General features: G+C 43.7%; 1 protein-coding gene across 1 annotated transcript; it reads left to right on the plus strand.

The window, feature by feature from the left end:
- The first annotated feature begins 12,554 nt into the window (after positions 1-12,554).
- mpzl2b (myelin protein zero-like 2b) lies at positions 12,555-26,232 on the plus strand. Its single transcript, XM_028808480.2, has 5 exons — positions 12,555-12,739; positions 15,532-15,698; positions 15,789-15,999; positions 16,377-16,518; positions 25,698-26,232. Exons 1-5 carry the CDS (start codon positions 12,685-12,687, stop codon positions 25,789-25,791), a joined length of 669 nt encoding a protein of 222 aa, XP_028664313.1. The 5' UTR covers positions 12,555-12,684; the 3' UTR covers positions 25,792-26,232.
- Positions 26,233-27,054: the final 822 nt, after the last annotated feature.

Here is a 27,054-nt window from a genome sequence, read left to right on the forward strand (position 1 = left end):
AGGAAACCCACGCAGACACGGGGAGAACATGCAAACTCCACGCAGGGAGGACCCGGGAAGCGAACCCAGGTCCCCAGAACTCCCAACTGCGAGGCAGCAGCGCTACCCACTGCGCTACTGTGCCGCCCCAGTATGGTAACTATAGTAATAATTTAATTTAATTTAATAAAAATACAGTAAAATATACGGGTACTTACCAATAATGAATGATATTGATTGAAGATGATGATGATGATGATGATGAATTTACAGCTCCTCAGCTGCCTATTGCGGCATAACATTTTAGCAAATCCAGTAGTTCAACCTTCTCCTGGACTGTCTTAAACTTCTTCTGGCGCTGAGGTTAATTGCCAGAAGCCTTAGAAGATGCAGGGCGTTTGGACGGAATCTTAGGGCTTTAACTCTTTAGGGCTGATGACAATGGTAATCAATTGTAAACTGTGAGAAAGCCAACTGTTATGTTTTAGTTGGACTCTTGTTGCCTGAAGGAACATTAGATTCATTGGTTTGACCGAGATTTCCTGAGCTCGCGTGAGTAGCAAGGAGCAAACAACGGAAAAAATGGGACTGACATCTGGCGAGAGATCAAAGCGAATATGTAAAGCAAAATACTCCGCAGATGACATTTTGTCTATTATGTGTGAACTGGACTATGACTTGTCGGATACAAGTGATCAAAAACGAATGTGAGGTTGCAGCTTCGGCTGATTGGTCCCCAGCTAATCGTGGTACTGACAATGTTCACCAGGTAGAATTGCCACTTAACAATGATAAGTGTAGAAACCACATTGCAATGCACTGCGACCGTGATCACTGCTGCTGCTGCCCCATCCATACGAAGACAGCTTGGCAGCAAACCTGCTGCACATTCTTGGCAAACTGGCAGCGACAGCATGCAGCAACAGATGTTTTATGTTGAGTTCTGTGTGAAACCATTGCTTTTTAGAAACTGTTCAGAAATTTTTTACCCCTCAAAGAGTTAAGAAGAACAAAACGAAAAACACAAGAATGCTCAGAGAAACACTCGAGACAGCTACACGCGGTAAACTGTTATGTTACGGGAATACTGTGCTGCATCTGCCGGAGATGCGTCACAGAGCAGCAGCCCATCAGCAGCAAGGAGAAACGAATAACGCTCTCGGATTGGCTACTTTCACCATCATAAGCCACCTTTTCCTTTATGGTTGCTTTGTGTTCTCTCTACAGTACAGTACTGCCACGAAAAAAAGGCATAAAAACATTGCGGAGGATATTTGTGGTTTCTGCTAACAACTATTAGTTAGGTTCTAAGGTAAAATCTGCGAACGACTGAGGCCGCAAACTCTGAACTGCGACTTCACGGGGGTCTATTGTGCCTTTGAGGATTTTGAAGATCTGAGTTCAGTGAATGCACAGATTTATTTTTGAAATTGGTAACTGATAGCTTTATGTTACACCTGGGACTTTAAATGTGCTTGATTTTGTTTCAGCGTGTGATGATCTTTCTTCTATTGTTAATCCTAGCCAGTGAATGAGGGGGAAGTGGTTTTTGTTTTCACTGCTTCTGCTTCTCTTATCAGACACTGATAAAAGAGGAAAACACAATCGAAAATGGTAAACGTTACCTCAGAATGCAAGACAAAAAGAAGGCCTAGCAATGTCCTTTATTGGGATCAGAATAGAGGAGCTGACAAGGCTCCCAGAGCATAAGCAACAATCGGAGGCTTTGCCAACTGCCACCAGCCGCGATGTTAAAACCACTGACAGGTGAAGTGAAGTGCATTGATGATCTCGTGACAGTGGCACCTGTCAAGGGGTGGGATATGTTAGGCAGCAAGTGAACAGTCAATCCTTGAAGGTGATGTGTTGGAAGCAAGAAAAGTGGGCAAGTGTGAGGATCTGAGTGCCTCTAACAAGAGCCAAATTGCCTACACAACTGGGTCAGAGCATCTCCAAAATGATTGGTCTAGTGAGGTGTTCCCAGTATGCCCTTGCTTAGTGTCTACCAAAAGTGGTCCAAGGAAGGGCAACTGGGTCATGGAAGTCCAAGGCTCATTGAAGCACATGGAGGAATGAAGGCAAGTCCATCTGGTACAGTCCCACAGAAGAACTACGTACTGCTGAATAACTTAACACTGGCCGAGAGAGAAAAGCATCAGAACACACAGTGCATCACAGGCTTGCTGGGTAGCCATGGACTGATCAGATAGTGTCCATGCTGACCCCTGTCTACCACCAAAAGTGCCTACCATGGGCTGGACCATGAGTAATGGAAGAAGATGGCCTGGTCTGATGAATCATATTTTCCTTTAGATCATGTGGATGAGCGGGTATGTGTGTGTGTGTCGTATACCTTGGGAAGGATGTACTATGGGAAGAAGGCATGCCAGCGGAGGCAGTGTGATGCTCGAGGCAATGTTCTGCTGGAAAATCTTGGATCCTGGCATTCATGTGGATGTTACTTTGACACGTTACACCTACCTAATGATTGTTGTGCCCCCTTCACACACACAATTGTGTGGCCAAGCACAGCTCCAACACCATTGTTAAGTTTGCTGATGACACAGCGGTGTTAGGCCTCATTTCCTCTAATGATGAGGAGGCCTGTCTGGATGAGATAGAGAACCTGGCAGCATGGTGGGCTTGAGAGGCAGTCAAAGGGCTCAAATAGGGGAGTTGACAAGCCGGATGAAGGGTTGGTGGGGAGCTCTAATGCCTCTTCTTCTCTTCTCACAGACATATTCAGACCTTCACCTGACTGCGCCACTTCCACCACCGTTCCTGACCTCACTTCCGGCAACTACTGATGACCTAATTGCCATGTCCTGTCCTACAAGCACACTCTTCCTGTCCTCCTGCTATAAAACCAGTCAACATACCCACATGACCATCATCACCTAATTCTTCCACTTGAAGCCTGTAAACCATGAGGACTGATTTAGATCATTTATGTTAGGTAGAATGCCCAGTGGGGGCTGGCCAGATGGTCTCATGGCCTCGGAACCCCTGCAGATTTTGTTTTTTTTTTCTCCAGCACTCTGTAGTTTTTTTTTTTTCTACCCCCACTAGTTTTGCCATTTGACAACATCTTACACATTCAGCCCATCCTGGGTATGATGTTAATTTGCATCCAGCCCTGCATGTAGGCCCTCCAACCTGCAGGGAAAAACCTGGGGGTTGGTGGCAGAATTGACAGTCCAGCCACCATAAAAAAACCTCATCCTGTTCCATTCCATCTGAACTTGTGTGGTGCTGAGGTGTCACCCGTTGCATGGCTGCACTCGGGTTATTATCTGGTATCCTGAGTTGGTTTGTCATTTGGTGGGTGCAGCAATGTGCGGTGTCAGCGTGTGCTCCTAACCCTTTATCCTCCTGGCCATCAGACCTTACTTTATTCTTTGTTACTTAGAATTGCCTAATCTTATTTTTATATTTTTATTTTTTCTCTCTTCATCATAGCACTTTGAGCTACATCATTTGTATGAGAATGTGCTACAGAAATAAATGTTGTCAACAGCCACAAGTCAAGCAGTCAATGCATATTCAGTGTAGGCTCAGTCTGAAGACAACACTCTTTTTTGCTTGTTCAAATGTTTTTTTGTTTTTTTGTTCCTACACTACAATATATGGGGTGGATCACTCTTTTTGGTGATGATCGTGTCTTCTTACAGGTGCCAGGCTCATAACCTATCACTGAATATCAGCAAGACCAAGGAGCTAGTGATGGATTTTAGGTGAAATCAGCAGCAGATCTACAGCCCCATCCGCATAAATGGAGTTCCTGCTGAGAGGGTGAGTGGCTTTAGATACCTGGGTGTGTACATCACCGAGGACCTGACATGGACCTAGCTCACATAAACTCAGGTCAGGAAGGCAAGACAGCACCTTTATCACCTATTTTCATGTACAGCGGTTTGGAAACCAGTTCTGTGGCCTTAAATGTGCTCTATAAATAAATTTAAATTTGACTTGACTTGACTTGAGGTAGCTGATGAAATTCAAGGTCCAACCACGCAAATCCTATCCCACCCACAACTATTTTGCTAACTTTTTACACCGGCGCCATAAAGAGCATCCTAAAACAGAGCTGCTCAGTCCAAGAGATGGCAAATCCCAGCAGAGAGTGGTGCTTTCAGCAGAGTCACATCTTAAAGTCAGCACTACCCTCTCTGTACGGTCATCTACACCAAGCGTGGCAGGACCAGGGCCATTAAAATAATTATGGACTCTAGCCACCCCAACAACAGACTGTTCAGCCTTCTCAAGTCAGGATATCAGCTGCACTGTCTCATGGCAAAGACCGAGAGACTCAAGAGGAGCTGTGACCCTCAGGCCATCAGCATCCTGAACTCTGACATTCGAACCTAAAACTCATGGCACACTCACTGTAACTTATTGCTCAGTCACTTGTTTTTATTATGTACTCCTTTAGATTTCAAATTTTAATTTAATTTTAATCTAGTTTAACTAAATTTAATTTCATTTTATTATTTTTTTAAATTGTCTTATTTATTCTATTGTGTGCTTGTTTATGTTTTGCACAATCACAGACTCAATGGAGGCTCTGATCGGAGCTCTCGAGAGACTGAGTGAGCGGTCTGAGTGTCTGGGCCTGCGAGTGTCCTGATAAAAACCAAAGGTCCAGGCCTTTAATGACCTCTTGGGCACGGCCATCAGCAGTGAGTCTGTCTGCAGAGAGAGTGTCGACCTCATCGAGATGTTTACTTACCTCAGCATCGACATTCACGTCTTTGGTGACTCTTCCTATGAAGTCAGTAGAGGGACTGGGAGAGCATGGGGGGCCATGAGGTCAATGGAAAGGGGTGTGTGACACTCCTGATATCTCTGCAAAAGGATGAAGGTCCAAGTTGTTAAAGTTCTTGTCTTGCTATATGTGTGTGAGACATGGGCACTATCCATTAACCTGAGATGAAGACTGGACTCCTTCAGTGCTGTGTCTCTTCAGAGAATCCCTGGGTACCACTGGTTTGACTTTGTGTTGCTCATGGAGTCCTGAATGAGGCACATTACCTGTATTATGAGGGAGTGTCAGTTACAGCACTATGGCCTTTTGGCGCGATTCCCCAAGGGTGATCCGTCACACAGGACCCTCATTGTTGAGCACCCGAGTGGCTGGACCAGGCCAAGGGGACACCCACGTAACACCTGGCTGTAGCAGAAAGATGGTCATTTCCAAAGGGTGGGACTGGACTGCGGGTCTGCCTGGGGGGGTTACTAACTGGGATCCCAAGCTGTTTCATCATGTGGTAGATGTGGCAATGTGCTGTACCAGTGTATGCTCCCCAACCTGACCAGCTTTTAATTTCACTGAATGTTGTACCTGCATAACTGTGTGTGTGTGATGAACAAACTCTTGAATCTTGAGTGCACCCCTTCATAGTGGCAGTATACCCTGATGGCCATAGACTCTTTCAGCAGGATAATGCTCCCTGTCACACTCCCAAAATTGCTTAGGAATGGTTTGAGGAACATGATAAAGAGTTCAAGGTGTTGATTTGGGCTCCAAAAAGATGATCATGACATTGAACAACAGTGGACATTTTGTGCACCTCGTACTAGATTATGAACGAACTACATTTACATGCCAGTCTCCATCCCCATCCTCACTTTTAGTCATGAGCTCTGGGTGGCGACCAAAAGAATGAGATTGCACATACAAGCAGATGACATGATGCCCCCCTTATCACTCCCTGTGGTTGACTAAAGAGCTCAGTAAGATGGGAGGACCTTTACTTCTTTTAATCAAGAGGAAGCCACATTAGGTAGTTTGGGTGTATACTTTGGATACCCACTGTGCATAGCCCAGCGGCAGACGGCGACAACATTAAAAAGATTTTATCTCTCGAATGGGGTGGGAATTGGAAGGGCTGGAACAAGTTTCTCAAAGTCAGAAACAGACAGAGCTGGAGGTGGCAAAGTTAAAGATGCTAAGATGTGCATTGGGTGTGACGAGGACAGACAGGATTAGACATGAGGACATTAGAGGGTGTGAGAGGTTCAGCCCGGACACAACCAGACGGACACTGGCAGTTCTTAAAACACACATGTTTATTAAAGACAAAGTCCCCCAAGACACAAGTCCCGCACACACACAGTGCTTCCAGCAGCAAAACACCCTTCCAAAGGCCTTTAATAGTCTGTGGGCTACCTTTCTTCCTATCACTGGAGCTTCGTCCTCCTCCAGCACCCAACTCTCGCTCCCCGACTGTAGGAAGGCAGCCCCTTTAATAGTCACCCGGATGTGCCCCAGGTTCTCGATGATGTCTTTCTAGCTGCACTTCCTTCCCAGATGTGGCCGAAGTACAGATCTCCCGTGCTCCACGATACTCGGGGCGCCCCCTGGTGGTGGCCACGGGCCCCAATGGGTTTGAGCCTCCTTGCTCTGTCCCTATGGTCCCCTCACTCTCCAGGGCGGCTTCCCGTATAGACCGCCTCCAGGTCCTCCCAGGAGTCCCGGCTGGGTCTGGCCCCTAGCCTCCTGCCACAAGGGTCAGCTCAGGTTGGACGGTTAGAAAACAAAGTCAGAGAGGTGAGATTGGATTGGCTTGGATGTGTGCAGAGGAGAGATGCTGAGTATATTGGGAGAAGGATGATGAGGATGGAGCTGGCAGGCAAGAGGAAAAGAGGAAGGGCTAAGAGAAGGTTTGTGGATGTGGTGAGAAAGGACATGCAGGTGATGGGGTTGACAGAGCAAGATGGAGAAGACAGGAAGATATGGAAAAAGATGATCCACTGTGGCAACCCCTAAGGGGAGCAGCAAGAAGAAGCTGATGAAGAAGAAGAAGTAGTTTCTGTGGATAGCGTAGCCTGGTCAGCCCAGCTCAGCAAGTGCCTTGCCATTGTGACCCTTATCAGAATACATTGAATGAACATTTGAAAAAGCAGGACCTTGTTTTCATAAATTGTCCTCCAGTATGTGTACACTGATAAGTTCTGTTAAATAAGGAGGGTCCAGGCCGTTGAAAGTTTTATATGTTAGGAGAATTTTAAAATCAGTCGTGAACTTAACTGGAAGCCATTGCAAAGATGCAGGAAGTGCAGTAATGATGACGTACTTCTAGTTTTGGTTGGAATGGTGGTGCAGCGGTAGCACTGCTGTTTTGCAGTGAGGAGAACAGGGTTTGCGTCCCTCCCTGTGTTGAGCTTGCACGTTCTTCCCATGTCTGCACGGGTTTCCTCCAACTGTCCAAAAATATGCAGGTTAGGTGAATTAGTGTTGCTAAAGTGTGTGGTTGGTGTGTGTGTGTTTGGCCTGTGATAGACTGGCGCCCAGTCCTGGGTTTGCTCCTTCCTTGTGCCCTATGCTATCTGGGATAGACTTCAGTACCCATCGTGACCCTGCTCTGAATTAGACGGGTGAGAAAATTACATAACTTTCAGTTCCACCAATGAGTATTTTGAATTAAGTGTAAACTACAACTCGAAACAACACGAGCTGCCTGTAAATAGCAGATCAGAGCAAAAAAAAGAGCTTGGGCCTACCGCAACAGCACTGGGTACAAGTCATCTAACACCTCTGGCCTGGGTGGCAGACCATTGTAGGGAATCATAAATGATAAGAGCTGCACTGCTCTACCTAACTCTGATGGATAAAGTCAAAGTCCCTGTTAATATGGAAGAGAAAAAAATTTATATATTAGCATAAATAGCCATAAAAGTAATTAACAGCTTCTGAAGCATTAGATTTAGCATAAATTAGAATGTCAATCAAATAGTTAAATAAAAAACATTAGTCATATTGCATTATTTTTAAGCTTGAAGCAGAATTACCAATTTGGGAAAGGAAGGACAGAATAGAAAGAGAATGACGCACAGAAACTATCGAGGACAGAAGAAAGGGGAAACATGTACAGTAATCCCTCCTCCATCGCGGGGGTTGCGTTCCAGAGCCACCCGCGAAGTAAGAAAATCCGCGAAGTAGAAACCATATGTTTATATGGTTATTTTTATATGGTTATGCTTGGGTCACAGATTTGCGCAGAAACACAGGAGGTTGTAGAGAGACAGGAACGTTATTCAAACACTGCAAACAAACATTTGTCTCTTTTTCAAAAGTTTAAACTGTGCTCCATGACAAGACAGAGATGACAGTTCCGTCTCACAATTAAAAGAATGCAAACATATCTTCCTCTTCAAAGGAGTGCGTGTCAGGAGCAGTGACTGTCACAGAGATAGAGAGAAAAGCAAACAAATCAATAGGGCTGTTTGGCTTAAGTATGCGAAGCACCGCGGCACAAAGCTGTTGAAGGCGGCAGCTCACACCCCCTCCATCAGGAGCAGGGAGAGAGAGAGAGAGTGAGATAGAGAGAGAGAGAGAGAGAGAGAGAGAGAGAGACAGAGTTTGTTTTTCAAGCACAAATCAATACGTGCCCTTCGAGCTTTTACGTATGCGAAGCACCGTGCAGCATGTCATTTCAGGAAGCAGCTGCACAAAAGATAGCAATGTGAAGATAATCTTTCAGCATTTTTAGACGAGCGTCCGTATCGTCTAGGTGTGCGAACAGCCCCCCTGCTCAATCCCCCTACGTCAGGATCAGAGAAAGTCAGCGCAAGAGACAGAGAAAAGTAAGCCGGGTAGCTTCTCAGCCATCTGCCAATAGCGTCCCTTGTATGAAATCAACTGAGCAAACCAACTGAGGAAGCATGTACCAGAAATTAAAAGACCCATTGTCCGCAGAAACCCACGAAGCAGCGAAAAATCCGCGATATATATTTAAATATGCTTACATATAAAATCCACGATGGAGTGAAGCCGCGAAAGGCGAAGCGCGATATAGCGAGGGATTACTGTACACCTGTTGTTCAAAAGTTAGGAAGCTGAGGAACGATACCAATGACATAATATAGAAAAACGGTCCTGGTAGGCATGTGAGAAGCCAGCTGGAATAGTGAATCAGCAGAAACAGCAAAAGGCATTGCTACTAACAAGGTCAAGATGACGTAATGCATGAAAATAGTATATTCATGTACTAGTATAAATAAATATAGACGAATATATAAGCATTAACCTTAGTGCAGAAAATAATGCAAGTCAGACCTGCCACGCAAAGAATTAAATAAAGGTACAGTACATGCTATATTTCTTTTTAATTAAAGCTTAGTTTCAGCCGCTAAATAAAAAATAGCTTGAAGGCCAAGGGAAAGGAAATGATAAAAGAATGCCCAAAAATGGAAGAAGGGAACATCTGATCAGCCTAGGCCAATCATAATAAGCAAAACAGAAACTAAAGATGGACAATAGATAGTAAAATACCAGAGGCCAGCTGTAGGGGAAGTCAGGAGATAATAATGGTTCCCATGAGAACTCGAGGTATCGGCCGGACAGGTGCAGAGGGGAGTCAGAGAAAAACAGCAAATGAGCTAATCTGAGCGAGGTCGGAGTGATAAGAATTTACTATATAAGTTTTGAGTTCTGAACTGTTCAGGGCTCAGCTCAATTTGGCCGTATTGGGTTGAGTCCGTGTTATTATTATTGTTGTTTTATTTCAATAAAGCTATAAATTCTGTTTGCCTATCCTCTGAGTTCCTAATAGCCTTCATTTCAGGTAAAAGCCTTTTGGTGACAATTTTTCGCCATGACGTTGATTGGTGCTATCAGTGGATTAAGAAGGTATTGAGACCCCTTCACTTTCTGCTCACTTAATCGTGTTGCCAATTTCATTTTAAATGGATACATTTGTCATTTTTGTCCATTAATCAAAATCCAATAACCCATAATGACAAAATGAAAACATTTTTTCAGAAAGGCTTGCAAATCCATCCATCTATTGTCCAACCCATCCATCCATCCATTTTCCAACCCGCTGAATCCAAACACAGGGGTCTGCTGGAGCCAATCCCAGCCAACACAGGGCACAAGGCAGGAACCAATCCTGGGCAGGGTGCCAACCCACCGCAGGACACACACAAACACACCCACACACCAAGCACACACTAGGGCCAATTTAGAATCGCCAGTCCACCTAACCTGCATGTCTTTGGACTGTGGGAGGAAACTGGAGCGCCCGGAGGAAACCCATGCAGACACGGGGAGAACATGCAAACTCTACACAGGAAGGACCTGGGAAGCGAACCCAGGTCCCCAGGTCTCCCAACTGCGAGGCAGCAGCGCTACCCACTGCGCCACCGTGCCGCCCAGGCTTGCAAATTTATTTTAAAAATCCCAAACTGAAATCTCTCATTCATTTAAGTGTTCAGATGCTTTTGCTGTGCTGTGCTGCTTCAAGTTGTGCTCAGGTGCATCCTATTTGCTTGAATTCTCCTCGTATTGTGTCCAGAACTTGATTGGAGTCCACCTGTGGTAAACAGAACTGATTGGACATTGTTTAGAAAGACAGCACACATATACCTGCGTATAGAAGGTCCACAATTCTGTGGTTTTTGTCCAAGAAGTCATGAAGTCCAAGAATTTCTCTGTAAACCTCCAGGATCAAATTGTGGTGAGACAATGATCAGGGAAAGGGGATAAAACCATTCTGAGAAGAAAGTGGCCGCAAGAATTGTGAAATGGAAGAAGTTTGGAACCACCAGGACTAGAGTTGGCCATCTGGCCAAACTGAGTAATCGGTCAAGAAGGGTCTTGGCTAGGGAGGTGGCCAAGCACCCAAAGGTGACCCCAAAACAAAACTTCAGAAGTCCTCTGCTGTGACAGGAGAACTTGTCAGAAGGACAACTATTAATCAAGTGTTTATGATTGAGTGGTTAGATGGAAACCACTCTTGTGCAAAAGGCATATGACATTTTTAAGGACTCTGATAGCCTGATAAGACAAATATTGATCTCTTTGAACAGAATACTAAATACAATATCTGATAAAGACCAGGCACTGTTCATCACCTGCCTAACACCATTCCTAAGGTGAAGCATGGTGGTGGCAACTTCATGCTATGGGGGTGTAGGTACAGGGGAACTGGTCAGAACTGAGGGAAGGATGAATGCAGCCAAATACTGAGAGGTGTTTGAAGAAATCCATCTTCAGAGTGCACACCACTTTAGACTGTTGTGACAGATCACCCGAAACATACAGTCAAGACAGTGACTTCAGGACAAATCTTGAACTGTCTTTGAGTGGCCACACCAAAGTCCTGACTTAAACCCCATAGAACATCTATGGAGAGACCTGAAGATGGCATTTTACAGATGCTTCCCATCCAGTGTAACAGAGCTTGAGAGAATCTGCCAGAAAGAATTAAATAAACTGCCTGAATCCAAGTGTGCAAAGCTTGTAGATAATTCCTCTAGGAAACTCAATAAATATAGAAATAAACAAACAAACAAATAAATAAAACTGAACATTCAAGTGTTTGTGTTCACTTCAGTGTAACCAGTAGTCTACTATTATGGGCTGTAACTAAACTGACTGTCCTTTATTGTTCACACTGGCAGTGAGAATCCTGAATCCAGGCACCCATGTTATTGAGCAGGTGTTTAGTCACAGAGGGGTGACACAAAGAAATGATAAAATTCTGTCAAACATCATTTTCTGTAAGTATTAATGATGGGAGAGTTGTTAAAATATTTTGTTAATTTATAAATATGCAAAATTATGCAGATTATGTAGCGTCAGCACACTGAAGTAGCATTGCCTTAAAAAATAAAATTTCTTTAAATATATGTTTTAGACAAAGTGGAAAATTGATAGTATAAATATCAATTATATACCAATCGTGGTTACTTCTAGTTAAGCACAATTTTCTCTAACAATGTTTATATGCTAGTATACATCATCAGACATTATCATAATTACATTAATTGCAGGTAGTGAGGAAAGTGTAAGCCCTTTGTTACTGAAGTCTTCTCTACTGTCACTTGACTCGATTTACTTGAATGTAATCATCACAAGTTAAGACTTGATTTGATTATGTAGGTCAGGTCTTGACACTCGCGTACGTAGGACTCACTAGGTACACTCACATATGACAGGGCCCGTCCAAACCTTCCTTGTTTCTGCACCATGTACAGTGCAGGATTTACGTATAAGCTACACAAGCTATAGCTTAGGGCCCCCGCCTTCTTGGGGGCCCCCAAAACAAATTGTCCAAGTGAGCAATTGTCATATATACTTAAATATACTACAGCATTATTTGTCCCAATAAGGCCCGGCCTTAGGCATAGGCGAAGTAGGCGACCGCCTACGGCCCCGGCATCCGGGGGGGCCCCGGATCGACTCCTTGGTCTAATTTTCACGCATTTCACAGAGCTTCCAGGGGGGCTCCGCCCCCCTCATGGGGCCCCTGGATCCCCCTTTCGCCTAGGGCCCCATAATACCTAAGACCAGGCCTGACCATGTATTTGTATGCATGGCGTTTTCTCCCACTTTCCCCATAGGCATGAAAATTAGATTAACTGGCATTGAAGATTCGTTCGAATCTGTTCTGTAAAATACGAACTCCTGTAGTGTACTGCATTGAAAAAAAAAACTTCATCGAAGTTTCTCCGGTGACGTAACTTTCTCGGTTTCAGCTACAGCTCGGGATTGCGCATGCGGAGGTGTGCGCATTCCCGACAGGGGAGGGGCGGAGCGAAGGCGTGTCCGCGTGGCGCTATTCGTTTATGTGTAAAGTGAGTGGCACCCAGAGAGTGTATGTGTGAGTGAGACTGTATGTGCGTGTGTGTGTGTGTGTGTTCTTGCTCAATTTTTGCTCAAACCCTTTCCCCGTGTCCCTGCCGGAGTTTTCGATCGCGATGGGGGGCTTTAGACTCCAGTTCACCGTCTTAGTGCTGACCGTCGTTGTATCAGGTGAGTTCCTTGGGACGAAAGTGAACTTTTTCGCAAGTCTCCTTGTGATTTCGGGTGGTGAGCTGGTGTGGGGTCAAGCAAAGCGCGTTTACGCCGAGCAGCTAGGGAAGGGTATGGCATACGAAGAATTTTTCCGACTGCCTTATGGATTTCATATGGTTAGTACTGTAGGTGTGTAGATTACCCAGCCGAGGTCGAACCGCACCTCAACAGCAGGCCCGCTTTAACACAGCTAAAGAGAGAGCATTTCTGTAATGCCATCTGATCGGTGTTTTCATTTTTTCCCAAGGCAGGGCTCTTTCTGGTGAAACTGCCAGATTCCTTGGAAGAGACGACTGTAGTTTATTCAGGCCAGATCCCACCAGTAGTCGGGTGCTTTCTCTCATGTACAACTGAGAACGTGTTGTTTGGAAATTGATCACTTCTTGGGTCATTTGTGAAGTGTTAAGTTTACATGGTTGAAAAGAAGTGGGTGGGTGTTTTTTCATCTAATCGGGGTCTCTCCGCTGTGAACGCCAACACACTGAAATCATCTCAAAACTGATTCCAATGCACTTCCCAAACAAAGATTTTGTAACATAGCAGCATAAGTTTGTGCTGATTTCAGAATTGTTCAATCGCCAGTAATTTTTGAGTTGCTGTATGTATTTGTTTGACCGTATAGTTAGCATATAAACCCTTATTATGGTGTACATGTTTTTTAAAGTCACTTTCAGGATTCTGTATTGCTGTTTATGAACGTTTTATAACCTGCCACACTAATCTCTGACTTATCAAGAAGTTTGTTATTGCCATGGATCAAAATGGACACAGATTCACGCATGTAAGACCTCGCTCACGTATTCATTATATATTTTATCATTTATTTAGCAGACTCCTTTATCCAAGGTGACTTACAAAGTAAGTCAAGTACGTACAAGAATGAAGGTGAAAGTGCTTGTGGAAGTAGCACATGCAACGGAGAACAATATGAAAAGCAAGCGCAAGGGAATTAGAACTTTATAAATTATACCTGGAGCTAGAATTCTACAAAAATCCGTACCCTAAACTCTTTGTCAGGGCAACGGCAGTGACACCGTAGGAGAGAAACTAAACCGATCCAAAATATTTCATAAAAGATGATGAGTTTTCAAAAGACAAGTAAATTGAGTGCTGTTCAAATACATGAAGGGAGGTCATTCAACAGCTTTGGAGCAAGAATGGAGAAGCACTGCCCATCTGGCAAAACGAGGGATGGTCACCAGGCAGGTAGGTAGAGGCAGATCGGAGACTTCTTGAGGGGACGCAAGGAGAGACCAAGGTTTGGAGATTCTGGGGTAGCAGAATCGTTCAGAGAACTGTAGGTCAAGACAAGAGTTTCGGACTGGATCCTTGCAGCAACAGGAAGCCAATAGAGACTCCAAAGGAGAAGAGTAGTAGGAGTGAGACAAAGGAGCAGAGAACACCCGTCGAGCAGCTGCGTCCTGGGGGAGCCCAAGTGGTCCGATTACAGCTGAAGGAGAAAGTTGAAGTACTTGAGCTGAGAGAGAACCTGATTAATTAGTGAGGAAGGGTTGAATCCTCTTGCTATTATGAAGAAAGAAAAGACAGGACTGAAGATCTGTGCTTGATAACTGAAAGTGAAGAGTCAGTAATTAGATTAGATAGACTGTACTTTAATAATCCTCAAGGAGAAATTCAACAATTAAGTTCAAATCCCTGACGCTTGTCTACACAGCAGTCAGTGGGTCAGCACCAATAAATATGGAGAGACTTGTGAGGGCCTGCTCTCCTTTGTGACCACTCGGATTTGCACTTCTCCCTTTACTCATCCCTTCTTTCTTTCTTTCTTGCATTTCACCCTTTTTCACTTTCTTTCTTTACTCGCCCCTTCTTTTTTCTTTTTCTTTCTTTCTTGCATTTCTCCCTTTTTTCACTCTTTCTTTTTCTTTCATTTCTCCCTTTACTCACCCTTTTTCTTTCTTTCTTTCTTTCTTTCTTTCTTTCTCTTTCTTTCTTTCTTTCTTTCTTTCTTTCTTTCTTTCTTTCTTTCTTTCTTTCTTTCTTTCTGTCCGTCCCTCTTCCTCCCGACGCTGGCTCCTTTTTAAGGTGGCTTGTTAGGGAGGTCTGGAATTACTCCCAGGTGTAGTGGAAGCCCAAAGTAGAGCTCTGCAGTTCCTACAGCTCCCCTGGCAGGATCCACAGAACCCAACAGGGTTGTGCCGACAAACAGTAATTCCCATACAGTCCTGTGGGAATCCGAGGTGGTGTTTCAACCCAGGGGGGCTGCTAAGTAACAGTTCCAGGGAGATAACGCCCTGCAAAAGCCATCGCTTCCTGCCTTTCCTTTAAGGAGGTGTCCCGGCCGGGTGAAGATGCCAGCTATTCTGTTTCTGTCGTGATATGCATTTGAGTTTCCCCCCTGGGGATTAGTAACATACAGTTTATCTAATCCAATCTCTCCCACGTGTTTAATTGTTGGTTCGGTCAAACGACTGGCAGGCATCAATGGCTAGTGCTTCTGTGTCCCAAATCCACAATCTTGGGTTCTCATCTATGTGGGTTCTGAGTGGCATTTCCTCCCATATCCTCAAAGATGTGCGGGTCACTATCCCCGGAAACCCTAAACTGACCCCCTGTGTTTGCCTAAAGTGCTTCTGGGTTAGGGTGCAGTCCCCGTGTCCCTGAATTGGATTAAGTGGATGTGTGACCGTTACTGACTACTGGAGTGGTGGCATTTTACATGATAGCCATTGGAGACAGTAAAATGTTTTTTCTTGATACTGATCAGACACACTATGCTGCTTTTGTAGGTGTGACGCAAACTCTGGCCATGGAAATCTACACACAAGAGGACATGGAAGCAGTCAATGGCACAGATGTCCGACTAAAATGCACCTTCAAGTCCAAAAATGAAATTAAACCAACTCTGATTGTGAACTGGAACTTCAGGCCACAGGCTGGAGGGGCAGAGATCACGGTGAGTGACTGGACACGCCAAAGAGAAAATTACTTCTGAACTACCAAACCTGTTCCTAAACCCACGCCATGTTCTTTCCTCATCACACAGATAATGTTCTATCAAGGCGAGGCCTATCCAGCGACAGACGGCCCCTTCAAGGGACGTGTGATGTGGTCTGGGAACATTGATCGCATGGATGCGTCGATCAATCTGCGGGATGTCCAGTGGTCAGACAATGGGACGTTCATCTGCATGGTGAAAAACCCACCTGATGTTCACGGCACTGCTGGGTTGGTGCACTTGAAGGTCGTAAGTAAAGGTGGGTACTTTAAAGTGCACAAACTGACCCTTGCAGAGTTGTGTAAGGATGGCCTTGGGAGAGTAATGGGGATGTCCACTCTAGTGGTGTCACTAGGACGTCACCCTGGTGTGGGACTTTGGATGTGTAGGCAGGCCACCTAAATGCCCAGGTAAACTGAAAGTTTATTGATTTTTTTTTTTTTTAATTCCCCATTGGGTGGGTAGAGCTCACCACTGCCCGATCTTAGCCACAGACTTGGTCCACTCCAGCCCGGGTCTTTATTAGTGCAATGAGGTGTGTGGCTAAGCACCCCAGCTAGACCACTGCTATTGTGTGGGTGGGGTTTTTGACTGTCACGTTTTGTCTTCTTACATTTGCCATGTCTGTTGTTCCAGCTTCTGTTTCAGAGATTGCCATCTTGGCAGCAGCCATTGGAGGTGCCACTCTCCTAGTCATCCTCTTCATCATCATCTCTGTCTCGGTCAAATTCTGCTTAAAAAAACGGCATAGAGAGGGAGAGCCGCCGATGCAGTACTGGTAAGGAGTTGCTAAAGCTTAACACACACACACACACACACACACACTTCCCTCATACATATCCTGTACAACTCTTACATACTTCTCTGCTACTCCCGACTTCCTCCTTCCTCATACAATACCACAGCTGTCAAAATGTGTCATTAGTGTGGTATATCTTGAAGCACAATTACATACATAATCCAACATCACAGTCGAGACAACAATAGCATCTATGTATATAAAATCCCTATGTGCGTCCAGGTGTCCGTGTGTGGGTGTCTTCTGATGAAGTGCGCATGCGCGGGGCACGGTGCGATGCGTGATATTACTGTCAGAGAAAGTTAGAGGCGTTTTACGGAAATACAAACCAGTATTACTGCGAGAGGAAATTAAAGGTACACAATACAGTGACGCATATTTCAGCCACATACAAGCCAGTATTACTGTCGGAGGAGATTAAAGGCATATTACCGACGCGCACGCTTGTATTACCGCCAGAGAAAATTAAAGGTATATTACGGACGTACAAGCCAGCGGACGTACAAGACGGTATCCTTCAATAAGGGCGCACACAAAAGGGCGACCTCAATTGGGCGCAGCGCATAAAGGCGCGTGTAAATAAAGATCTGCACCTTTGTTGCTCCTCACATATTCCAGAGCCATTTGAACTAAATTATCTACGAACGCCTTTATTCGCCGCGCTCAATTGAGGTCGCCCTTTTGAAGCTTGCCTTTTTGTGCGCGCCCTTATTGAATAGAACCGTTCGAGACAGTATTACTGTCACAGAAAATTAAAGACACACAATACACGGCAGCAGCCCATGAAGAACAGTCAGCTCAGCAAGTAAACATCAACAAAAGAAAGGCTGAAAGAAAGAAAAATACGACCAACAAAAAAGAATGAGGTCAAAGTCCCTTGCCATTTAATATAGACTATTCCTACTAATGTTTATGCACTACTGTTCTAGCGCCCGTTATACACTAGTCATTTAGCCCGTTTTATATATATATATATATATATATATATATATATATATATATATATATATGAGAGAGATATTGATATACTAGGGGGCTTACCCCCTACTCGCTTCACTCACCAACGTGTTGTGAAGAGGGGGGCTAAACACATCCCAAGGAGATACGGTCGCTCCTCTGAAACCCCCTCTTAAACGGTGATACAATGGGAAACAAATATTTATTTATTTATTTTTTTTAAACCTCCTCTTTGCTCGATCAGCTGCTGCTGCCGCTGTGGTGTGTGATCTGTATCTTGCACGGTGCTTTGAACATTTAAAAGCCTGTACATCAGCTGTCCTACTCTTTTGTCTTTTATTTCCGGCCCCGGGCGTGGTTAAATCTCTTGGTACAAAGTTTCATCTCGCGGGACGTGAGTTCTTGATATTTTAATTTAGAATTTAAAAACCGAATAAGAATCTGAAAATCTAACAACATCTGAAAAGAATGATACCAAACATGTATATATAGGTTTTAAAATAAGCCTGATTTAAAGCATGACAAAAAACGTGACACAAAAATGTCACATAAAATCATTGCAGAAAATCGTTGCACTTTTAGGCTTAGGATTTTATATATAGAGAGTAGATATATAGGTAGATATAGATATATAGATGTGTATATATAGATAGAGAGAAGAAACAAGAAAAGGTGGAGTCAGGGAGGCTGGAAAAGGAAGTGACGTGTAGGAGGTGGGTTCTAGATACTGGATAGAATGTCATCATTGGGTGGGTTGGAGGTGGAGCTACTGGAAAGTACCCTCTTCCCTGCTTAGTTTGCACTTCAGCAGGTGGTCTTGACAATGTCTACATGTCGAAATGCATTAAGTTAATGTGATTGGCTGATTAGATATTTGTGTTGTTAAGCAGTTGAACAGGTGTACCTAATAAAGTGGCCGCTGAGTGTGTAACCTAACATCCCATTAGCCTTCTTGATTGCTTCTGTGCACTCTCTGGATGTGAATAGTGATGAGTCCACTATGACTCCTAAATCCTTCTTATAAGGGTACTTTCAAGTTTCCAACCTCCCATTGTGTAATGAAGTCTATCAATTTTATCTCCTTCATGTAATACATACATTAAATTTTAGTCTGTATGCTGTCCCAAGACCCTCTGTAACAACTGAGGCGATTCTAAATCATCTGCCCTTCCACTTAGTTTGGTATCCTTTACAAATGTAACTAGCTTACCGATGATATTCTTGTCCAGATCGATTATGTGTATTAAAAAGAGCAGAGGCCTCAGCACTGACCCCTGGGGGACACCCCTTTTAACATCATCCAAGTCTGAGTAAGTTCACCTCACCATTGCACTTTGGTTCCTGTGTTTGAGCCAACTTTGCACCCACCTACAGACCCCACCCTGAACTCCCACTTCTTTTCAGTTTGATCACTAAACTTCATGTGGGCCCTTATCAAATGCCTTCTGAAAATAAAGATAAATCATATATCACATGCACTTCTCTTATCTTACACCTTTGCTGCTTCCTCCTAGAGTTCCAGTAAGGTAGTAAAACATGACCTCCTCTGCCTGAACCCATGCTGACTGTTCACCAGCACTCCTGTTCTAGTTATGTGCGGCTCGATCTTCTCCTTCCATGAGTTTGTCTGTGAGGCACATTAAGCTTACTGGTCTGTAATTATTTGGATGAACCCGATAACCCAGGATATTATTTGCTAGCCACCAGTCCTTGGGAATTTTGTGTCATGAGTTTCAATCTGCACTCAGTAACTTTCGTAACTCTTGTTGATGAATGTTGTCTGCTCTAGAGGATTTGTTAGATTTCAGCCTGTTTAATCTACAAAACCCTCCTCTCTCGCTACAATTTCCAAATCACTCAATACCTCTTTAGCAGTCCCTGTTACTGCTGGGAGTTTATTGACTTCTTCACACAGACGAATGTTAATGATACAAATACAAATTTGCAACTTTTTTAATGTATCTGAAAAAATGCGTTGCTAATGTGGCTGATCCTGCCATCAGTCCTCTAGTGCAGTGTTTCTCAACTACTGATTCATCGTGGGCTGCTGCCAGTGGGTTCCTATTGTTTATAATGGTAGTGGGTTGTAAAGTGGGTCCCATGGGACAGCAACTGTTGCCAGTCATGTGACATCACTATGTATTACATCATTATGTGCACACTTCATAAGGTGAAGGTGTAATGAAATGAATGTCAGAGTTTTGGATGAACCTTAAAACACAAATCTCCACTCATGAATTTAGCTTTTTATGAAAAAAAAATTTTGAGGTAGTCGGGAACTTTGCTCTTGAATTTTCAACTTAATCCTGTGTCACACATTGTCATTTTCTTCCTACTCAGAATAGAGGAAGGCCTCAAAATCAAAAGCTAGACCTCTACTCCCACGCAAAGTTAGAGCCTAAAGTATGGGGGTCAAGTTGCAGGCTTATGGCCTGCACGGGCCCACTGGTGGAGCAAAAGTTTTAAAAATCAAAAAAATATCCACAAAAGGGAAAGAGGAAAAGCGTAGATACCTCAGGCTAACAAAACAAAAGCAAAGTTTCTTAAGTGGCAAAAGATTTATTAACCCCTTTACTGGGAAGCTCGTTTTTAGACACGCTCCGAAGACTACGTTGAATCGGGGAGAGCGTCTATGTACGCACTTAATAAAAAGATTTGTATGCGTCCTACGTATCTGTGCTCTGCAGGGTTCTATCGTCTAGTGTTACATTTATTTTTTTTTAACTTGGTGCTCATAGTGGCAGAGGTACATACATCCTTTACTTGGGTGAAAGTGTCGAAACCAAAGAACCCCCTTAACAATACTTTTTCTTTCACTGGCCCTCAGTCAAATTTCTAAGGGAAAAGGATTTAGTTTTGCCATTTATTTTTAGTGGACGAACGTCTTTCTTTCAGCAGTGTACCTTCACAGTTTTTTATTGTGCGCAAATTTACAAGCATGTTTTGAACATTTAAAATCTCTTTGATTATCGCTCTTATTTTGCAAGTGGTAATTCAGTTAGTAGTTTTGCCCGTGTTTTGGTCATTTAAGTATCTTTTTTTTTTTTTTAAATTCTTGTTCCTTCTGTGTAGCAATTGGATGTGTGTTACCCATTATTTGATAATGAAGCATACAGTCATATGAAAAAGTTTGGGAACCCCTCTTAATTCTTTGGATTTTTGTTTATCATTGGCTGAGCTTTCAAAGTAGCAACTCCCTTTTAATATCTGACATGCCTTATGGAAACAGTAGTATTTCAGCAGTGACATTAAGTTTATTGGATTAAAAGAAAATATGCAATATGCGTCATAACAAAATTAGACAGGTGCATACATTTGGGCGGGCGGCACGGTGGCGCAGTGGGTAGTGCTGCTGCCTCGCATTTGGGAGATCTGGGGACCTGGGTTCGCTTCCCGGGTCCGCCCTGCGTGGAGTTTGCATGTTCTCCCCGTGTCTGCGTGGGTTTCCTCCGGGCGCTCCGGTTTCCTCCCACAGTCCAAAGACATGCAGGTTAGGTGGATTGGCGATTCTACATTGGCCCTAGTGTGTGCTTGGGGTGTGGGTGTGTTTGTGTGTGTCCTGCGGTGGGTTGGCACCCTGCCCAGGATTGGTTCCCTGCCTTGTGCCCTGTGTTGGCTGGGGATTGGCTCCAGCAGACCCCCGTGACCCTGTGTTCGGATTCAGCGGGTTGGAAAATGGATGGATGGATACATTTGGGCACCCCAACAGAGATATGACATCAATACTTAGTTGAGCAAATCTAACAGCCTCTAGACGCTGTCCTCCTATAGCCTTTGATGAGTGTCTGGATTCTGGATGGAGGTATTTTTGACCATTCTTCCATACAAAATCTCTCCAGTTCAGTTCAATTTGATGGCTACCGAGTATGGACAGCCTGCTTCAAATTGTCACATAGATATTCAATGACATTCAAGTCAGGGGACTGTGACGGCCATTCCAGAACATTGTACTTCTCCCTCTGCATGAATGCCTTTGTAGATTTCGAACTGTGTTTTGGGTCATTGTCTTGTTGGAATATACAACCCCTGCATAACTTCAACTTTGTGACTGATGCTTGAACATTATCCTGAAGAATTTGTTGATATTGGGTTGAATTCATCTGACCCTCGACTTTAACAAGGGCCCCAGTCCCTGAACTAGCCACACAGCCCCACAGCATGATGGAACCTCCACCAAATTTGACAGTAGGTAGCAGGTGTTTTTCTTGGAATGCCGTGTTCTTCTTCCACCATGCAAAGTGCTTTTTGTTATGACCAAATAACTCCATTTTTGTCTCATCAGTCCAAAGTACTTTGTTCCAAAATTAATCTGGCTTGTCTAAACTCTGTTTGTGACGTGAGTGCAGAAAGGGCTTCTTTCTCATCACCCTGCCATACAGATGTTGTTTGTGCAAATTGCGCTGAATTGTAGAACGATGTACAGATACACCATCTGCAGCAAGATGTTCTTGCAGGTCTTTGGAGGTGATCTGTGGGTTGCCTGTAACCATTCTCACAATCCTGTGCATATGCCGCTCCTGTATTTTTCTTGGCCTGCCAGACCTGATGGGTTTAACAGCAACTGTGCCTGTGTCCTTCCATTTCCTGAAGACATTCCTTACAGTTGAAACTGGCAGTTTAAACCTCTGAGAGGGCTTTTTGTAGCCTTTCCCTAAACCAGGATATTTAACAATCTTTGTTTTCAGATATTTTGAGAGTTGCTTTGAGGATCCCATGCTGTCCCTCTTCAGAGGAGAGTCAAAGGGAAGCCCAACTTGCAATTGACCACCTTAAATCCCTTTATATCTCATGACTGGACATACCTGTCTGTGAAGTTCAAGGCTTAATGAGCTCCTCCAACCAATTTGGTTGTGTAAGTAATCAGCAGTGACAGGCATTCAAATCAGCAAAATTACAAGGGGACCCACATTTTTGCACAGCCAGTTTTTCACATTTGATTTAGTTTCATACAACTAAATACTGCGTCACTAAAAATCTTTGTTCAGAAAACACCTCAGTACTCAGATGTTCCTAAGAAATGAAAGACATACCGCTGTTATCTTTTTTTGTTGAAAGTAGAATTGATTATTATGTAGGCTGAGAGGGGTTCCCAAACTTTTTCATATGACTGTATAGTGACGCCTGACCAGTTTCTCCCAAGATGTATAAAATTAAGCCTTTATTTGACCACTGCATTCGAAAATTTTCTGGAAGCTACATTCCAGAGGGAGATCTTTCGATCAATGAAAGTTTACTACTATGGAAAGGCCATCTAGGGTGGAAAGTATACATTCCGAAAAAAAAAAAAATCGTTTTGGGATGGAATCTTATATAAGCTTTGTGAAGCAAAAAGTGGATGTGTGTGGAATAGGATTATGTACACGGGGAAAAGATACAGAACTTGGAATTGACGTCGGACGGGTTGATCTGTGTAATTTTACAAAACTGTCGCGGACTGTGCTAACACTTGTGGAGAAGCTACTAAATCAGGGTTATCTAATTGGACTAGACATTACTACAGCAGTCCTGAGCTGTATGAATTTTTGAATTCGATGGAAACTGACACGGTAGGAATAATAAGATCAAACGGAAAGGACCTGCCAAAATCTGTGATGACGAAAAAATTGAAATCGGGAGACGTTGTCACTGCATTCATAAGCACGTTGACAGCTTTGAAGTGGAAGGACAAGAGAGATGTTTGCATGCCGAGTAGACACCTCAGAGACGTGTAGTGTGTTTGTCACATAAGCAGAGAAGGGAAATGACATACTGTGGCAGAAACTGCAATGTCCCATTCTGTGCTGCTCTGTGCTTTCGCGCGTACCACACGCGCAACTGGAGTACTAAGTGAAGAATGGAAAATTTGTACATAGTGTAAGTAAATTTCTCTATTATAATAAAAAAACAATCTCGGGAGATGAGACTTTTTAATCTTGTGACGAGACGTGATCTTTTGAAGAGAGACACTTTAACATCCCGAGAGAACAACACTTTTTGCCAAGAGATTGTAGCAGATAAGGTTTTTGTCCACCTCTCGGACCCTCAGGTACCACTCCAAACACGATGTAAAAGTACAATACTTCTTTTATTTTGTACTCACGTGCACAAAGCACCCTCCACTCCACACTCATATAAATCACAAACCAATACTCAATACACTCTCCTCCTCGCCCAGACACTTCGCCCTCCTACCTCCCAGCTCGGCTCAACATCTGGGCTTTCCCCGGAGTCCTTTATACCCCCTGACCCGGAAGTGGTTCCTGTTCAAACCCCACAAGTCATTATTCCTTCTGGGTCAGGGTAATCAGTCCTTTTCTTCACCCCGGGAGCACGTTGTTTCTTCCCGTCATGTGACCATGACGTACTTCCAGGTTATAGGGCACATATGAGCCTCCGAGTCCCACTACAGCCACTCCTGGTGGTCCCCAAGGTATCCAGCAGGGCTGTGTATAAAAACTACATAGTCCATGAGGCCCTGCTGGAACTCGGGGCACGTCCATGCTGTTGGGAGAGCTCCTCCTGGCGGCCTGGGGGTGACGGCCGGAATAGGAAGCCGGCCATTCATCACAAGATGTAACCAGGCCTGGGGCCAGAAATAAAAGACAAATAAGAGTAGATGACAAAGTAGAATGTCGTAAAGAATTCAAAAACGTTGGCGCGATACACATGCAGAGCAGGTTAGAGATAATGGAAGTATGAAAATTCGAAAGTCTCAAAAAAAAAAAGGATAGTAAAGATCGTATTAGCACAAACAAACAGAAATAATTACTCAGTGAAATAACGGAACAGCGAAAAGAGATTGAATATATTGTTCAGATTTAAACTTTTAAGTCATAGACTTGTAGATCGTCTAATTCGTGTTGCCATCAGGGAAAAGTAGTGTTTCTTCCCAATGAAGAGGCGTATCCGTGAGAATTCAAAGATTGGTTGTTTGGTGAAAGTGAAATCCCGCGAGACAAAATTTCAAGTCCCACGAGACAAGACTTTATGCAAAGAGATTTGGAAAAGTCCTCCCCACATCTAAAACATTTACAACCACACACACGATTCAATCATTTCTCATTTGTGTGAATGCTATTGTCAGACACAGTTCGTGTTGAGGGAAAGAAATGATATTCACTCACGGGCAGTTATACGCTGCATTGTCACGATGTAATTCCAAATCCAGAATCAAAATTCAATGCGATATTGACGAAAAGGTAAAAGCGAAAAGAGATTGAATTTATTGACATAGGTGATATTATAGTGTGTAGATATTGTTCGGATTTAAACTTTAAGTCGGAGATCGTCTAATTCATGTTGCCATCAGGGAAAAGTAGTGTTTCTTCCCAATGAAGAGGCTTATCCACGAGAATTAAAAGTTTTGTTGTTTGCGAGTGGCAGAGACCCCAAGTTGCTGGTGCATAGCATCGGCGGTTTTGGGGGGTTACAAGCGAAATGAGCAGGGGGCGAAGCTCCAAACAAAAAAAAAAAACTAGCATAAAATTAGCTTATTGTTGCTAACAAAAAAATTGTTTAAATAATTTTGTTTGTAGTTTAAAATTTTTATTTCTTCCAACAATTTAACACGCATGTCAATTGGATAATATTCTAGCAAAATTCAAACATTTCTATCGACAGATTTAAAAAAAAAAAAAAAACACCAGGGGAGTAACTACTGAAAAAAGGGCCCCCATTAAAGGGGTTGAGAGTTCCAGAAATTTCACAAACAAAATCTAAGGCAGGAGTAAAGACGAAAAGGAAGCCAGTAAGGCTAACGCAAAAACAAACCGCTCCAAAATCCATAAACGATACCTTTAAGTGAAAGCTAGACGTCCATAAGCCCAGAACGACAATACATAAATGCAGAATTGAAAGGCAAAGAATAGGAAATCAACTTGGTGCCAAAGCAGCCATTTTGTGTGCTGCTGGTGCATAGATAAGAGTTGGCACTGCTCCGAGAGTTTTGAGCCAGTCAGGACCATCTTCCTACTCTGAGAACCTTGATGAATGTGGGCATGGTTTTCACTCGGACTCTTAAAAGAGTCTTTTTCTGTTGTTCATTGTCAAAAAAAGACAACTAAATCCACTCTGATTCAATGCTTTGTGACAATAAAATGTGCAAACTCCCAAGGGGTGAATGCTTTCCTAGGCACCATATATGCAGTTCCTCTTATGACTGTCCTGGATGCTTTTGTCTGGCAGATACTGACCTCAACTTTGCATTTATTTCTTGTTTTCAGTACTGAAAAGGAGGAGCTGAAAGACTCGGGGAGTCTGCCAAAGGAGAGCAGCCTGCAGGGGGAGCCCCTCGCCCCAGAGAAAGGCGTAATATGAGAGCGGGTCACTTAGTTGCTTACAACATGGGACACGTCCTTGGTGGCTGTGCAAGTTCTGCTTACTCTTCCCTCACCTTTGCTCCTTGGGAATTACAGTCGGAGGAGAAACTTGGCACATCATAACATGCAGGCCAGGCCTGAGCCTCCAGTGGCTTTTTGAGGCAGTGACTCGTTGCCATTGATAATCAGTGGACTGATTCTAGAAACGACTGGCCGCTGGTCCAGCAAGAATGGACTGAGTTGACAATGCTGCTACAAGATGGCCAGGCAAACAAACTGTCCACACGTGGTCTTGCACAAATGGAACAAAACTGACTTGCGGGTGCTTTTGTGGCCTTATTTTTTTTTTTTTTTACATTAGTTAATAAGTTGTACATGTGACTTTTGTATTGCATGTATTCAATTTGTAAAGATTTTTAATAAAAATAAAATCTCCCCTTTCTTGTGTGCTCCATAAAGTAAAACCAGAAAGATGACTAAAGAATTCAGTAGGCCTGCCAGCCGGTCTGCTGGCTGCTTCATGGCTGCCATTCCAGGCTCACACCCTCATTGTTGTTCCAGAAGGCTTTTTTTTTTTTTTTTTTATGAGGTCTGCCAACATGGGTGGCTTCCTGCCTTTTTACTTTTCCCTTGTGCTTGTTAAGGAATCTCAGGAGAGGACTAATTCAACGATTAGGCCCAGCCTGCAGCTTGCCAGTAAATCATTGTGTTTGCACAGCAAGTTCAACAATAGCCGCACCGCCCCATCGGCCGGCCCCTCTAAGCGCTGCTGGTGGAGACTGCCGTCCCCCTCTATTCAGCCCTCGGACTCTGGAATCCTAGACAAAAGTGCAAAGATCAGACGAGACAGCCAAGGACAGCAGCTTTGTTTTGTTTGAGAAGATAATTAAACAAGTTGCCACATTGCTGGAAGTCTCCTGTTTAAAAGTGATAAAAAAGGCTCTGCGTGTGTAACCCTTACCACAGGTCTGTGCAAGGAAATATTCATCCACCCCATTTCTATTTCCATTACAGAGTAAAGACAATCTGGAGGCTAAGCTGATGGTGTCAGATACAAGGTAGGATGGGGATGCCAGTCCAGGACAGGGCACACTTATTCCGATTGTGCTAATTTAGTGTTTCCACACACCTCTTTGGAATGTGCACACGGGCAGCAGTTAGAGAGAGAAAACCTTAATTAATCCCAAAGGAAACTGCAGCAGACAGAAAAGGTCCAGATATACATTAAATATGAATTACCATAATCTTAAATATGCTAAAA

This window comes from Erpetoichthys calabaricus, chromosome 9, assembly GCF_900747795.2.
Source record: "Erpetoichthys calabaricus chromosome 9, fErpCal1.3, whole genome shotgun sequence".
Taxonomy (NCBI): Eukaryota; Metazoa; Chordata; class Cladistia; order Polypteriformes; family Polypteridae; genus Erpetoichthys; species Erpetoichthys calabaricus.

Excerpts from the sequence above, each read along its gene's own strand:
- mpzl2b (XM_028808480.2), top strand. The coding sequence starts at position 12,685 with ATGGGGGGCTTTAGACTCCAGTTCACCGTCTTAGTGCTGACCGTCGTT. Across the intron at positions 12,740-15,531 it reads GCTGACCGTCGTTGTATCAG|GTGTGACGCAAACTCTGGCC; the intron begins GTGAGTTCCTTG and ends CTGCTTTTGTAG. Across the intron at positions 16,000-16,376 it reads CTTGAAGGTCGTAAGTAAAG|CTTCTGTTTCAGAGATTGCC; the intron begins GTGGGTACTTTA and ends CTGTTGTTCCAG.